The sequence below is a fragment of the Diorhabda carinulata genome, chromosome X (genome assembly GCF_026250575.1).
Source record: "Diorhabda carinulata isolate Delta chromosome X, icDioCari1.1, whole genome shotgun sequence".
Taxonomy (NCBI): Eukaryota; Metazoa; Arthropoda; class Insecta; order Coleoptera; family Chrysomelidae; genus Diorhabda; species Diorhabda carinulata.
In genome coordinates this window covers 12,550,002-12,565,103 of record NC_079472.1, presented here as the reverse complement: position 1 = coordinate 12,565,103, position 15,102 = coordinate 12,550,002, and the positions used below count along the sequence as shown (strand labels likewise).

The window sequence follows — 15,102 nt, the reverse complement described above, 5'->3', positions numbered from 1 at the left end:
TTCTCCATTTATCTTTTAGATCTTCTAATACTTCTTTTCTCCACCATATCCTCAATATTTCTATCTATTTCTTAATCTACTGTGTTGTTTTGTTTACTCTTCTTGTCTCTTCCTTTCTCTTACTTACCACTACTTTATTTCTGCTTTTTGCCATTTGTCTTCGTTTTAAACATCATTTGTCTTTTAGATCTTCTATTTAGAGCTTCTTACTCATCTTCTTGATATTACTCATTTCCTTTTTTAGTCTTCTATTATTCCTTGACTCCACTTCTTCTATTCTTGTCACTCTATATTTTCATTTCCTTCTGTCTATTGCCACTTCTGTCCATTTTGAATATTTGTCTTCTAGATCTTCTATTAGTGCCTTGGTCCTCCTCTTTCACATTTTTTTTTGCTTTTTTGTTATCTTTGCCATCTATTTTTCCCATTTCCTTGTGTGTTTTGCTACTTTTCTTCATTTTGAACCCATTCGTTTTATTTTTACTATATATCAACTATGCCATTATTTTCTTCGTATATCATTGGCTTCTAATTTTACAAGATGTTTGTTCAAATAATAATGTATAAGGTATGTATATTTGTTTTTTCTCATCTATCAATAAATTTTTGAGAATTTTCAAACTAAAATGTTGAAATCTAAAAAAATACATTTAAGACATTTTACCACAAGTACAGCTAATAGTAATAAATAAATAATAATTGTTTCCAATGTGTTAAATTTTTAATTAAGGACCTTACACACTATAAATATAAAATTTTAAAAAAACCTATAAACTAAAAATCCCTGTTTTCGCTTTTAGTAACAGCCTTTGTTAAATGTTGCATGTCAAGTTGTGCTTGAGCAATATCACTAAGAGCAGCTTGGATCTTTTCTAACAACTCTTGGCCATTTCTAACAACGGCTTCCAATCTTTCGGCAGCTTCTTGATTCTCTTGTTCCAATATTCGAAGACTCTGTAACTAGAAATATCTACATCCAAATACAATTGTACATATTCTCCTTTAAATATGTTACATCAGAAACAAATTACAACTAAGTTTGAAAAACGGGCAGGTATTCAAATTAAAATAATAAAAAAACATCAATTAGAAACCATACCTGCAATTCTGTAGAACTTTCTTCGCTAGGTAAAGATTCTATTAACGTATCTATATCTTTTGCACATCTAGCTATCAAAGTCGTGAATAATTGCACATAATCCTCCTGATTTTGTTGCTGTTGAGGAGTCTGCGATCCACTTCGGTCGAAATTGGGGAATTTACTTGGTGGGGCGAATTGTTGTAGAATACCAATACTGTTACAGAAATGTTCTGCTTGCTAAAAAAATAATTTACTGTAGTTATTTTTGTTTTACGGTAAAGTACACTCACTTTATTTATACAATCTTGAAGTTGAGTGAGCCTATCTGCCATTTTAGGATATTGAAGTTATTCGTCAACAAGACATTTATTTTTTTACTATTTTAAAAATATAAACATTGGAGTACCTTATTTTCATTATCTGTTTCGAAGTAAAATGCAAACGAAATATCGATTCCAAAAATCGAATATATTATTCATCTGCATCGATGTTAAAACCATAGAGTTAATATTAAAGATAAAGAGACGAAAGTGTAACTGCTGAAAGAGACACAAAGAGCATCACTTTCTATCTACTTTACTCACTTTTGATTGGTATTTTATGCATAGCAATATTGAAGATCCAATCAGAATGAAGATAAATAGTGGTATAGTAGCGTTAAGCACTTTCTGCCCATCGTGCTCTAGAGAGGGGTAACCAATGTACTTTCTCTCTCTATCAGCAGTTCGGATGCATTTAAACAAGCTTTCATCTCTATCTTTAATATCAATTCAATGGTTAAAATTCAAAATGTCGATTATACATCTTTCTCCACGTTTTATCAAAGCGTCATCTTTCCACCCGTTCGTGTACAATTATACAGATACCTGTTTTATTGATCCTTTTTTTGGAAAATAACTTTTTATTACAGAGAGCTAAAATAAAAACGGTTCCAAAGCCGAAATTTATTCGGTATTTGGTACAATATGCTTCCTACTCTATATATAATATTAATAAAATAATAATTATTTAATATGAATTACAAATTAACTGAATTATAAAATAATTTTCTCCACTGCTTATTACATAGCCTCTTTAGCTCAGTGGCAGAGCACTGGTCTTGTAAACCAGGGGTCGTGAGTTCAATCCTCACAGGAGGCAGCGATGGGAAGCATTTTTTTTTCAATTTTGCCCAATAATAAAATTTAACCTACTTACTTTTTATAAATTAATTTTTTTTTATAAGCTAATAAATCATATCATTTTGAACAGTACTGAATTTTAACTATTTCAAAAATTTGTAAGCGTTGCCCGTTTTCGTAAAGTCTACTTTTTATTTACAAATTCTTTAATATTGATAAAATAAAAAGTGATAGCTATCCACTTCATATCTTTCAATAAAAATACACAATAGTATCTTATATAACGATTTTTTTTTGTTTTCATAAAACGAAATATAACTTAATATAAAAAATTTGACAACGTTGTTATGTTTTCCTTCCATAACCCTATTTTTTTTCTATGATGTCATCAGTTCAAAGTAGAATCTGTTATCTCTTGGTAGAGGAAAATTAGTAGATTAGTACAGAGAAAAATTTTGCGAAATATTTATTTTAGTTTAGATTATTTGTTTTATACAGTATTAATTAATTAATATACACAAAAACATGTTTGTAAAGTGTACTTCATAGGTGTGTGTGGTTATTTCATGTAAGTATATTTTATTACTTTTCTTGATGCAATTGTCCTTTGTTTATAGTAGTACTTTTAATTAATGAATCCAGAAAGTTATTAATATAGAATTGTGTATTTATATATTGAATATTTCTAAACATTCATTAACAAACTTCACAATCCTTGATATTTCGTAAATTTAGATGATGTGTAAAAGTATTAAAATAGTAACAATTGGTCTACATGTTTGAAATTGTGTTTTAGATTTATGCTTTGTATTTTTGGATACAGGTTAAGATACAACAAAAAAATTAAAATGAGCTTTGGTTCGGATGTTCCTTGGGGTATTAGATTTATACAGAGATTTGCTGATATTTGCTGTCCTAGGTTTTATTTCAATAGGGAATTATGGTAAGTATAAATCTGATTTTTTAACATATTTTCAATCCCTTTTAATTGCTTTTTATATTTCCTTTTAGAAATAAAATACTCTTATGATGATACTTCAAATAGTAGCTTTATAATCTTAAAAATGTTATACTAAATAAAATAACAGAGGTTAATGTGATACTAAGATTATTTACTATCTTATGTGTATTTACAAAGACAAATATTATTCTAGAAGGTTTTAAATGTTGGTTGTTAGTCCCATTTTTAAAAATAATTTGATTATTCTTTCATTATTAACAATCAAGTTGATGGGAGTAGTTCATTTGAACCATAGGTCTGTTTGCCAAGTTATTCTTAAACTCAAATATGTTAATTTCTCATATATTGAATTAAGAAAGATGACAGGAAAAAATGAAAAATCTAATTGTGATTTTTTAATTAATAATACAAGGTTTGATCAAAAAGTATGAAGAAATTTGTTCATTATATGTAGGATTTTATCCAGTTTTGTGGTTGAAGGATGTCCCAACCGTTATTCTTGAACTGCTTGTCTCAACACACCCATTAAAATCCCATATTTGCTACATTTCTGATTCGAATCATTCTTATTGTTGTTTATTTCTTTCAGTTATCGAGGAAGCATCGTATTTTTAACTTATATATCTTACATGTGCTATCATTTATCAAGAAAACCCATTTCAGTTGTGAAAACAGTGTTACATAGAAACTGCAGTAAGCTAGTACCTCCGGATTCAAATGAACCCAGTAATTGGTGCGATTGGGCACCATTCGGTGAGTAAAAACAAAGAAATGTAACACATAAATTGATTATACGTTTCAGATGGTACTGATGACAGCGCCTCACAGATGCTAGGGGAGTTGGATTCCTCCTTTCTTTTTTGTTATGCTATTGCTATGTTCGTTTCTGGTATTATAGCTGAGAGGGTGAATATAAGGTATTTTCTCAGCATTGGTATGATATTGTCAGGCGTTTTTACATACTTATTAGGATTCGCCAAAACTTATAATATACATAATCTCTTTTATTATGTCATCGTTCAAGTGAGTGCAACAATTTATTATTTTATAATTTATTTTGATTTGCTTATTTTTGTGTGTTGCAGTAGAGTACCTATATTTTTAGGGCATGGGAGGGATATTTCAAACTACAGGATGGCCTGGAGTAGTAACAGTTATGAGCAATTGGTTTGGAAAAAGTAAAAGGGGGTTAATATTCGGTTTGTGGAATTCACACACTTGTATAGGAAATATTTTGGGTAAATTGCTTGTGGTTTTCTTCACATATCATATTTTTATGTTATGTCTATTTAGGTACTGCAATAGCAGCAGAATATGTGGAAAAAGATTGGGCGTTATCGTTCATGATGCCGGGACTTTACATTGGAATTGTTGGTTTTGTTGTGTTTTTGTTTTTGGTTGTTAATCCGAATGATGTAGGATGTGCTTCTCCTGATAGGGGCGTGGAGATTCGACCGGTGAGGATTTACTATAAAAAATAGTAATAAGTCCTCTTTAATGGAATGTTGATGATTTTTTTAGAAAAGAAACAGCCGGTTGGAAAGTGGGATAGTTAACGATTCTTCTGGTTTCGATTCAGACGTAGATGATACTGAAATTATTATAGGAGAACATGTGAGTAATTCGTTTGTACTTGGATGTACTGTAAGCAGATTTACTCATAATTTTGATGAAATTTCGTTTTTTCTTCATATTTGGTTGCAAATTGTCCATTAACTTGTTTTGTAAATATTTTTGCTTAGTATACCTATCATAAGGTACGAGGGTGAACCCTTATAAAATAATATTAGTCGTTAAAGAAGCATCAAACAATTTAATGAGATCTCAAGTTGGGTACTGGAGAAATTGAGAGAAAACTGCCTCTCCAGGTCCTAAATAAAGGAAGACATACAAAAGAAAAAACTGCACTATATAAATGCCTAGAAGGAGAAGATACAGAATTTTTCTTCAAGACTTCATGTTTTACAAACGTAAATGGTAGGAAGACATAAGAAAAAGGGAAATTACACATATAAATGCACCAAATCAATCACGTGAAGAAGTAGAGTCTCCAGGTTTCACATAAAGGATAGATATATACAATAAGGAAAGAAACTGCACACTCAAGGTCTTGAACCAAATAATGACCACAAGAAATTAGGAGAAAACGGCCTCTCTGAGATTCCAGGTCTTATTGATACCTGGAAGAAGTAGATTCTCTGCAGGGTTCATGTAAAAGACATAAGAGAAATTTCCCAAAGTTGTAATAAATGCCTTAACTTCCCTTTGAGAGCCTCTGTCTGACACTTGTAAAAGGTAAACATACACAAGAAGGAAATATGAACACAAAATTTTGCACCAAATAAATAATTTGGAGAAATGGAGAAACTTCATTTCCGATATTGTATGTCTTCATACGAAGGGAAAAAGATTGAGTAAATAGGTGTCGATTTTTTGTTTAGAGTATTTTTTTTTAATAAATATATTTTGTATAGATCCTTCGACATTGATTTACTTCTATTATGAACAGAAATTAGTAAAAAAAATTTGTTTATTTACAAAAAAAATTGGATAACTAGTTATATGATTTTGTAGGATATCCTTACTCGTTCGCGTCATTCAGCCACAGATTCCTTAGTAAGTGCTTAATAATTTTTTTATAATCGTCATCGCTTGTTTATTGCTTGAAAAAAATGGAAATTTTTGCTTTACGGTTGATGCTTCGGTCGATAAAAATGCCTATTAAGGTGAAGGAAAAAGGGGAGCTGTGTTTTATAGTTGTAACATACCCTTTTTGTACCTTTATCTATGGTATGTTCAATTTTTTTTTCCAGGAAGTTCAACGTAGGGCGACAGAAAATTCGCTCTTACTACCTAGATCGAATTCTGATTCGATTCAAGTAGAACAAGAAGCCATAGGATTTATAAATGCATTTCGTATACCGGGTGTTGTAGAATTTTCATTAGCTTTGTTTTTTTCAAAGCTAGTTAGCTATACGTTTTTATATTGGCTTCCTTTGTACCTGAACGCATCTAGTAAGTAACTATAATTTTTTACAAAATTATGTAGTAACTAAAAAAACTCGATGTGTGTTGAAAATTAATAATTTTCTTCAACTTTTTTTACTTTTCAGATCTTTTTATATGTTTTTCTTGATAAATCGTCGTAGAAGCTTTGGAGCCAATCCGGTTCTGCTATTTGTTCACATTTCTCAAATCTAGCCACTTGATATGTCCACTTGGTAATGTAAACAAACAAAAGGACCGGGCTGGTTCAATAACTTCTACGACAAATAAAATTTTATATCTATTTTGTTTTATTGGTCTGAAGTTATATTTGTTACAAAACTTATTAATTTTTCTTCATAAATCGTCTTGACTTTAGATATTTTGAAACAAAAAAACAATTTAAAATTAACATTTTGACCTATTTCAGACTTTATATAAAATATTTTACTCACTACTTTAAAACAAATCCATTTATTTTTTGATCAGTAAAACTATTTATAAATAATAAAAAAGCAAAATAAAACTTTATTTGTCTAGAAGCGTTCGAGCCAATCCGGTACTGCTGTTTGTTTACATTATCCAAATTTAGTCACTTTACAGGTCTGCTTGATAATGTAAACAAATAACAGGGCCGTACTGGCTTCTCACTACATAATCATTTATGAACTGTTTTTTTTTCTCAGCATCGATGGGTGCAACGGACAGTGCAAATTTCTCCATATTATTCGACGTCGGTGGTATAATCGGAGGCATAATTGCTGGATATGCCACCGATAAAACAGACATGCCGGCAGCCACTTGTTCACTAATGTTAATTTTAGCAGCTCCTATGGTAAAAATACTGAACATACTTTATCTATGAATACTAATTTATTACTATTTTTTTCAGATGTTTATCTATGAAAAAATTAGTGTTGTACATCTAGGACTGAACATGATTTTGTTAGTAACAGTTGGAGTGTTAGTAAACGGTCCCTACGCCCTTATAACAACGGCAGTAGCTGCCGAATTAGGTACACACCATTCGTTAGAAGGAAACGCTAAAGCCATGGCTACTGTTACGGCCATTATTGATGGTACTGGATCTATCGGTATGATTCTTGTCACTAGTTATCATTTTCTTTGATAATATCTTGTTTCAGGTGCTGCTGTGGGTCCTCTAATGGCGGGATTCATCAAGAGCTACGGTTGGCAAAACGTATTTTTCATGTTGATGGTATCGGATATATGTGCGTTGTTCCTTTTGGTCAGATTAGTTAGAAGGGAAATCGTAAAATTGAGGAATTCCCGAAGGACTGCCATACGTATTGAATGATACCGAAATTTTAGGTATATAATTGAATGTTATCCACTTGAACGTTTCTATCTAGTTACCACAAAACGATCAATTTAACTTTCGTTTGTTGTCTTGTCTTGAATTTTGTAAAATTCAACATTTTTTTTTAGTTTATTTGATTGATTTTTTCCAAAATATTCCAGATAAATGACAAAACTGACAAAATTTAACATTATCTCATAGAATATCAATTTTTTTATCATACTTTTAACAATTGAAATGGTTACTGGAAATGTTTACAAATCTTTTTCTCTCTGTTCTTGGTAAAGTATGCGTTCATAGTCCAAATTAAAATTGAAATTCAGCTAACCGGGGTTGATTAAATCTTTTCCTTTTTTAAATTTTCTGGTTATTCTAACAAAATTTGACTTCAATAGTGGCCTTTTAGGCTTTTTTTTTCGTCCAAAGTACAATAATACATCTTTAGGATGGGAAAATTACTCGAAAAAGTATTTTCCGATTGATTCATTGCGCGGATTATTTTATTGATAGGGAAAATCGCTCAAAATAACATTTTCACACTGATTTATGTTGCAGATGAGAAAATCATTCAAATAGTCTATTTTATATCGATTCATTGTTATGAAACATATATTAGAAAAAAAGAATCATCTAAAAGACACTTTCCCATTGATTCATTGTTCTGACACTTCTATTGGATCAGAAAATGGCCCAAAAACACACTTTTGAACAAATTTTTTGCAGTAACCCATTTATTAGATCAAAAAACCATCTAAAAAGACATTTTTTCTTTGATTCATTATACTAAAACATTTTTCCACAATTTTTTTGTGGGACCCATTTGTTAGATCAAAAAATTACTTAAAATGATTCTTTCCATTGATTCATATTGCTAAACCATCTATTAATTTGGAAAATCTCCACAAAAGACATTTTTCTACTGATTTTTTTGCGCCGAAACATTTGTTAGACCAAAAAATTTTTAAAAAGACATTTTTATTTTGATTAATTTACGGAAACTTCTATTGGATCAGAAAATTCCTCCAAAAGGAGGGGTTTCTCATTGATGTGTTTTTTTCTTTTAACGGAGTTATAAACATATATAACTGCTATAATTGTTGAGTTACCTCTTAGTTTGGGCCCACTTAATCTTTTATTAATTATTTTCCCATTTCTGGGTATTTAGATATGTAATACACAATTTTTTTAATCAGAAGCTCAAGTAATTTACATAAGAAACGTTTTTATCACATACAATTGATAATCTCTGTATTTTTTATAGATTTTCTTTATTTCAATTCAAAACTGGTACTCTTCATATATAAATATGATCCAAACGAAAGCATTTTTAAATTTTGTGGAGCAGACATTTTCCACAGAATATGTTGATTAATAAATCATACAGCATTCCGGATATCTAGTACTCCCTATATTCAATGTAATTATTACAGTTTTTACACATTGTTTTTTTGTCACTATCAACTAATTATTACAAAAGACTCACTTTAAAAAACAAACGTACTGTGATAAAATATTATTTAACAATGATAAATGTATTTTTTGATAGAAATAAATATCAAAATTGAATTATCGCTTTGTTTTTACCTAGTACTGATGTCATCTAGTATATTAAAAATAAAATTATCACAAAGATAAAGGAGAAAGTCCAACATACTAAACAAAACTAGATAAACTATTCTTACTTCTCCTGTAATCTTTATCTAAATGAATAATACGAAGAATTAAATGTTCTAAAGTCTTCAATTGATTATAACAGCAACATAAGATAGAAAGTAATAATGTGATTACCAGGAAATGAAGAAGCATAAAGAGCTATGACACTATTTTGAACCAGAACTCTACTGTAAGTTCAAATGATGTTACATCAACAACAAACTGAATAGAAAAGGATTATAAGGAGTCTTACAGGAATCCTAATAATGGCTACCAAGAAAATGAAGAAGCAGACAGGTCTATGACTCCATATTTTGAACCAGAACCCTACTGTAGCATCAAAAGATGTTACATCAACAATAAACTTAACAGAACAGGATCATAAGGAATCTTACAGGAGAACTAATAATGGCTACCAAGAAAATGAAGAAGCAGACAGGGCTACGACTCCATATTTTGAATCAAAGCTCTACTGTAGCACCAGGAAATATGATCAGAACGGCATCATAAGTCTTGCAGGAAAAACCAACAATCCAAAAGAGTCATGTCAGCCAGGGAGTCTCAGAAACTTCTGACATGTCCAGAAACGTCATTAAACTGGTCTCTGCTTTGTTAAATACCACTTCACGTTAGCAGTGGTAGAGGACAATTGAAGATTTTACAAGCAAGCCACAGCATTCACTGTGTGAATAGCCTGCTCATTTCATCCCTGGATAGTGTTTTACGAAGATAAGAAAGGAAATATATTGCTGATGCAGTTAAACAACCCTCATATTAAAAGCCTTTGTTTAGCCATATTTACCCACTTTCTATCTATTTTAATTGAAACTCAAGTCACAAAATTGTGTTTTGGAGACAAACGAAACAAATTCTACGTGATAACCACTTAAATGTATCTTTTATTGGATATTTTTAGATTGAAACATTTCACAATGTCCCTGTCCTGGATATTACTTTATACAGAGCTCAGCAGGTAAAAAAAAATGTTTGAAACAATAAGGAAAACTTAAGATTAATCAAATTTATTATAAAAAGTTATTACTACAAATTAAATAATAAAAATTTGGAATTAGTCTTGAAGTATCAAAACAATAAGGTAATTTTCAAATTAAAATGTTTTAAATGGTTAATCACAAATGATAAATACCTCATGGTATTCCAACTGGTATTATAAAAGAAATATAATCTGCATATTCACCCCAATTTGCTCTATTGAGCTGAAAGACAATTATCCATATAACAATAGCAATAAACCAGATTGACGTACCTATTGCAGAATAGATTACATCTGTAAAAAAGATATTGACTTTAACTATAAACTACATAACAAATGAGTAACGAATGACTATTGAAACTCAAAAAAACACTAAGTGTATAAAAAAATTATCTTACATTTTTTTATCTCTTTTTGTTCTTCGAATTCTGGTTTTCGAAAACCTTCATTGAAAAACCAAATAGCATTAACTAACCATACGAACGGCAATAGAAAGTACCCAACTAAAACATATTATCTATCAGTAGATGCCGATATTTATAATAATAAACATACTTTTATAATATGTCTTGCATAAAATCAACTTTTTTTCGTTCTGCAATTTTGATAAATCCATATTATAAATAAGATACGAAACGTTTAAATTTATTTTAGGTAAATAAGCTTTAGTTTTCGTTAAACATTTTTATAGGATTTCTCATTTAAAGCGATGACAAGTAATGTCAATTGTCACTGTACTTCTTCTTGAATACACTTTCGAAAGTGTTCGCCATTAAAGACATCCAGCTATATTTCTTTTAATATATTTATTCTATATTATACATAAACTAATTCCATTAAAATTAAAGGTCGAAGCCCGTAGTTTTAAAAAATAAACAATTTTTATTTCAAATAGAAAGTATAAAGACTAGTTAAAGAATAATATCATGTAAATGGAATGCATACGTGAAGGTATTTTGTTATGAGAATCCTTTCTGCCTTTCTCAATAAATACGTATCATATTTAACGAGACTTAGCTAATCTCCAAAATTTATTATTTTCCTCAATAGTACAAACGTATTTAAAGAACAAAAAACAGATTTTATTGAAATAATGAACATTCAACACATGGGCTACTCCATACCTGTTTTTAACCTTCTTTTGACATCATTTGTTGTATATTGTAAATAATAAATATAATCTCAACAACGTTTTAAATTGTGCTGGTAATTTGTTTATTCAGTAATCATTTTTTAAAATGGCAGAATCAGAATATAATAGTATAGAAGGTATTTTAAAAAAATTACCCACAGATGACTATCAAAAAATACAGGACGTACTTTATGGTACAGGGTGTAGGTAAGTAAATTTGATATTTCCATTTATATGTGATGTAATAAAGTATCAATAACTTTTATTTCAAGGGAAAAATGCCTGATATCCATTTTGTGATTTAAAAAATATCGCAACTAATCAAATAGCATAACTTTTTAACTCATATTCCACTTACTTTAGTTACCATAAAACAAATGTGGTTATTTTTAATTTTTTTGAGGTGATTTGCATCAAAATAGACACGAAAAACTCTCCTGGTTTCTTGAATTTATACCTATTTTTAATATTATAGAACAATCCCATTATCAAAGGAAATCTTAGATCTATCTGAGAAATATGACTTAGAAATTGCAGCACACACTTTTAATTGTAAAGAAGAACAACTTCGGGTACCACGAAAAACTATAGTCGGTTTATTTCAAAATAAAACTCCGCTACCGACATGGACTCCAATAAAACAAATGAGAGACGCCATGTTGAAAATGGCCGGTGAAACTTTGGAAATCGCATTTAAAGGAGGCGTCAACGTTTTTTGTTTTCAAGAAGCGTGGAGTATGATTAAAGTTTTATTTAATTAAGTATATTGAATTCTTACAATCTTATTTTCCTAATTTCCAAATAATATGTTGTTTGTGAACATTATTATTATTATGTTTAGTAGTGACATTTAAATTTATAGGTTAGACTGACGTGTAGAAATTCTAAGTACGATAGAATAGCAAAATAAAATACACTGAGAAAAGTTATTTCACAGTAATATATGGAATATTAAAATTTTAAATTTTGACGATTTTGACTTTTACTAGTTTTTTTTTCAACAATATGGGTGTGAAATATTGATTGAAGGTTGTTTTATCGGTATTATAATCTGTGGTACTTTACTTCAAATTTGAAAATTTTTTTTAGATATGCCTTTTGCTTTTTGTACTCGAGAAAAATCACCGTGGTGTGAATATGCCGAGGATGCGGAACACGGTCCAACTACTGTATATTTGCAAGAAGTAAATAAAATAAATCGATAATTATTATTTACTCGACTTTATAATTATTTTAGTTGGCGAAACGGTATAATATGGTGATATTATCACCAATTCTAGAACGAGACAATCGACATGGTGAAACTATATGGAATACATGCGTAGTAATCGACAATCACGGGGAATATTTAGGAAAACATAGAAAAAACCATATTCCCAGAGTGGGAGATTTCAACGAATCCACTTATTATTTCGAAGGAAATACCGGACATCCGGTTTTCCAAACGGAATTCGGTAGAATTGGAATTAATATTTGTTTCGGAAGACACCATCCATTAAATTGGTTGGGTTTCGGAATTAACGGAGCCGAAATAGTTTTCAATCCATCAGCTACGGTAAACATCAAAATTCAATTTAAATAATTAATTTATTATAATTTTTTTTAGATAAATGGTTTAAGTGAACCGTTATGGGGGATAGAAGCGAGGAATGCCGCTATAGCTAACTCCTATTTCACCTGCGCAATTAACAGGGTGGGAACAGAGATATTCGAAAACGAATTTAGCTCAGGTAATGGCTTACCGGCGCATAAAGATTTCGGACATTTCTACGGTTCCAGTTATGTAGCAGCACCAGATGGTTCCCGAAGCCCGGTAAGTATTTGTAGAGAAATACATTTATTAGAGCACTGTAAACAAATTAAATGGCATTTTTTTTTGTATTTCAGGGATTATCGAGAACCAGAAACGGTCTACTTATAGCAGAACTTGACCTTAATCTATGCAGACAAGTGAAAGATCTTTGGGGATTCCAAGTAAGTTATGCCTCATTTGATTGTTCATTGAACATTTTTTTCAGGAATAAAATATCTTTATTTTGAGCCTATTTTAATAAATAAGTTATTTTTCAATACAAGTTTCCGAAACTAATTAACGAAATGTTAATTAATTTTCCCTCTTAGAAAGAGACTAAATGCTCACAAAATTCATTCATGAAATTCGTTAATTCTAGAATGATAATGTAACGTGTCAATTTTTGACAGTTTCTTCTGTCAAAATAAGAATTATTTATCAAAACATAACCTAGTTATATCGAATTATGAGATACGTATTAATTTTTCATTTTTTGACGTTTCTTCCTGTCAAAATATGAATTATTCATCATAACATCACCCTAACTTCATCCAATTAGAAAGTTTCTATTAGGATCCTTCCATTTTAACATATCTACCTGTCAAAATATGAACAATCTTTCAAAACATAACCTAGTTTGATGAAATCAGGAAATAAGTATTAAGATGTTTCATTTTTTGACATTTCTTTCAGTTAAAACATGAATTATTTATCAAAACATAACCTTTTTGTGACCCATTAGAAATTACGTACTTCTATAGTAATAACTCTGGTTTATTTTTTACATATTTTCGTCAAATTATTGATATCAGATCAAAACATAACCTAATTAAAAACTATTTCCCACTTTGTTGATATCAACATTTGACATCAACAGCTTATGGAATTTTTTTAATGTACGCCAATACCTACCAATAGTGAAATATACCAAATTTAGTTGAAAAAAAACATTTACAACTTACCTTATATTCTCCTCGTTAGTAAATTCAAAAATACACTTTTATAAATACGCGCACAATATAACACAGTATTTTAAAATGGAAAAAAATATCTCAATATTCTTAAAAACACAAAATATTTTTAATTAACTATAAACTGATTTAAAAAAAAGTATATTTGTTACTGGTTATACATGTCTTTCCCAGTTCAATTATAACTGACCTTAAGATTATATACTGACCTACGTTTTGTCTGATTTTAACCTAATATTTATTTGATATAACTACTCTACAATGAGATGGTACGTTATTTTAGCAATGTTACAAAATCACAGTAATTGTAAATAGGATTTTTAATAGTTTAATTGAAACTGTTTTTTGTATGAAAAATTTGGTGATTATATAGATTTCGTTAATAAAAAAATAATAGAAAATAATTTATTACCAGTTAATTCTAGTGTATTAAAAACAGTTTTATTTTCGAAAGTGTTTCTAAGTCTCTAACCTAATATTTATTCGATATAACTACTCTACAATGAGATGGTACGTTACTTTAGGAATGTTACAAAATCACAGTAGTTGTAAATGGGTTGTCAATTAATTTGATTGTAACATTGTTTTTATGTAAAAATTAGAGTAATTATAGGGGATGTATTAATAAGATAATAATAATATATAACTTGTAACTGGTTAATACTAGTGTTATTAAAAATAATTAGTTTTGTTTTCGAAAGTGTTTGTCCAACTGTAACCTAATATTTATTTGACATTTCTATTTGGTTTCAATTTTTGACAAAATTTGCCCAAATAGCACTTTAAGGTTATATAATAAAAATCACCATTACGAAGAAATTGTTTTCTAATTAGCTACATGTATTTCAGATGACCCAAAGATTGGAGTTGTACGCCAAGCTTTTAAACGAAGCCACCAAACCAGATTTCAAACAACAAATAATAAGAAAGGGAAGCGATTAAACGATTATCTATTGAAAGTAAGCCAAACTGTTTATATTTTTACACTATTTATCGATATTAAAAATTGTATAAAGTGAAATTATTTGCATTTTCCCAATATAAAAATTGATATACTACGAAAAAGTGATACACTACGAAAATGTAACAAC

The 15,102-nt window shown here is 29.5% G+C and overlaps 4 protein-coding genes and 1 non-coding gene across 10 annotated transcripts; 3 read left to right on the top strand and 2 right to left on the bottom strand.

The window, feature by feature from the left end:
• Positions 1 to 699: 699 nt before the first annotated feature.
• Positions 700 to 1,711, bottom strand: LOC130901977 (mediator of RNA polymerase II transcription subunit 21). 2 transcript variants are annotated; one of them, XM_057813711.1, is made up of 3 exons: positions 1,372 to 1,711; positions 1,100 to 1,318; positions 700 to 954 (listed from the first exon to the last, which is right to left on the bottom strand). In XM_057813711.1, the coding sequence occupies exons 1-3, from the start codon at positions 1,411 to 1,413 to the stop codon at positions 775 to 777; spliced, it is 441 nt and encodes a 146-aa protein (XP_057669694.1). In that variant the 5' UTR covers positions 1,414 to 1,711; the 3' UTR covers positions 700 to 774. The 2 variants fall into 2 exon arrangements, with proteins under 2 accessions (XP_057669694.1, XP_057669693.1); XM_057813710.1 differs by having other exon boundaries at positions 700 to 960; positions 1,372 to 1,695.
• Positions 1,712 to 2,149: 438 nt separating this feature from the next.
• On the top strand, positions 2,150 to 2,221 carry Trnat-ugu (transfer RNA threonine (anticodon UGU)). The gene has a single exon. It is a non-coding gene; the product is annotated as a tRNA-Thr (tRNA).
• Positions 2,222 to 2,499: 278 nt separating this feature from the next.
• Positions 2,500 to 9,035, top strand: LOC130901972 (glucose-6-phosphate exchanger SLC37A2). 5 transcript variants are annotated; one of them, XM_057813701.1, is made up of 13 exons: positions 2,500 to 2,770; positions 3,026 to 3,145; positions 3,753 to 3,916; positions 3,966 to 4,186; positions 4,269 to 4,401; positions 4,457 to 4,620; positions 4,685 to 4,777; positions 5,738 to 5,779; positions 5,977 to 6,178; positions 6,835 to 6,983; positions 7,041 to 7,242; positions 7,294 to 7,480; positions 8,731 to 9,035. In XM_057813701.1, coding segments are annotated over exons 1-12 (1,665 nt in total). In that variant the 5' UTR covers positions 2,500 to 2,768; the 3' UTR covers positions 7,467 to 7,480; positions 8,731 to 9,035. The 5 variants fall into 5 exon arrangements, with proteins under 5 accessions (XP_057669684.1, XP_057669683.1, XP_057669685.1 ...); XM_057813700.1 differs by having other exon boundaries at positions 2,999 to 3,145; XM_057813702.1 differs by lacking the exon at positions 5,738 to 5,779 and having other exon boundaries at positions 2,501 to 2,770; positions 2,999 to 3,145.
• LOC130901976 (gamma-secretase subunit pen-2) lies at positions 8,856 to 11,272 on the bottom strand. The gene is made up of 3 exons (XM_057813709.1): positions 10,672 to 11,272; positions 10,515 to 10,619; positions 8,856 to 10,410 (listed from the first exon to the last, which is right to left on the bottom strand). The coding sequence occupies exons 1-3, from the start codon at positions 10,730 to 10,732 to the stop codon at positions 10,271 to 10,273; spliced, it is 306 nt and encodes a 101-aa protein (XP_057669692.1). The 5' UTR covers positions 10,733 to 11,272; the 3' UTR covers positions 8,856 to 10,270.
• LOC130901974 (beta-ureidopropionase) lies at positions 11,266 to 15,032 on the top strand. The gene is made up of 7 exons (XM_057813704.1): positions 11,266 to 11,455; positions 11,724 to 11,983; positions 12,338 to 12,432; positions 12,486 to 12,803; positions 12,855 to 13,061; positions 13,136 to 13,222; positions 14,861 to 15,032. The coding sequence occupies exons 1-7, from the start codon at positions 11,355 to 11,357 to the stop codon at positions 14,951 to 14,953; spliced, it is 1,161 nt and encodes a 386-aa protein (XP_057669687.1). The 5' UTR covers positions 11,266 to 11,354; the 3' UTR covers positions 14,954 to 15,032.
• Positions 15,033 to 15,102: the final 70 nt, after the last annotated feature.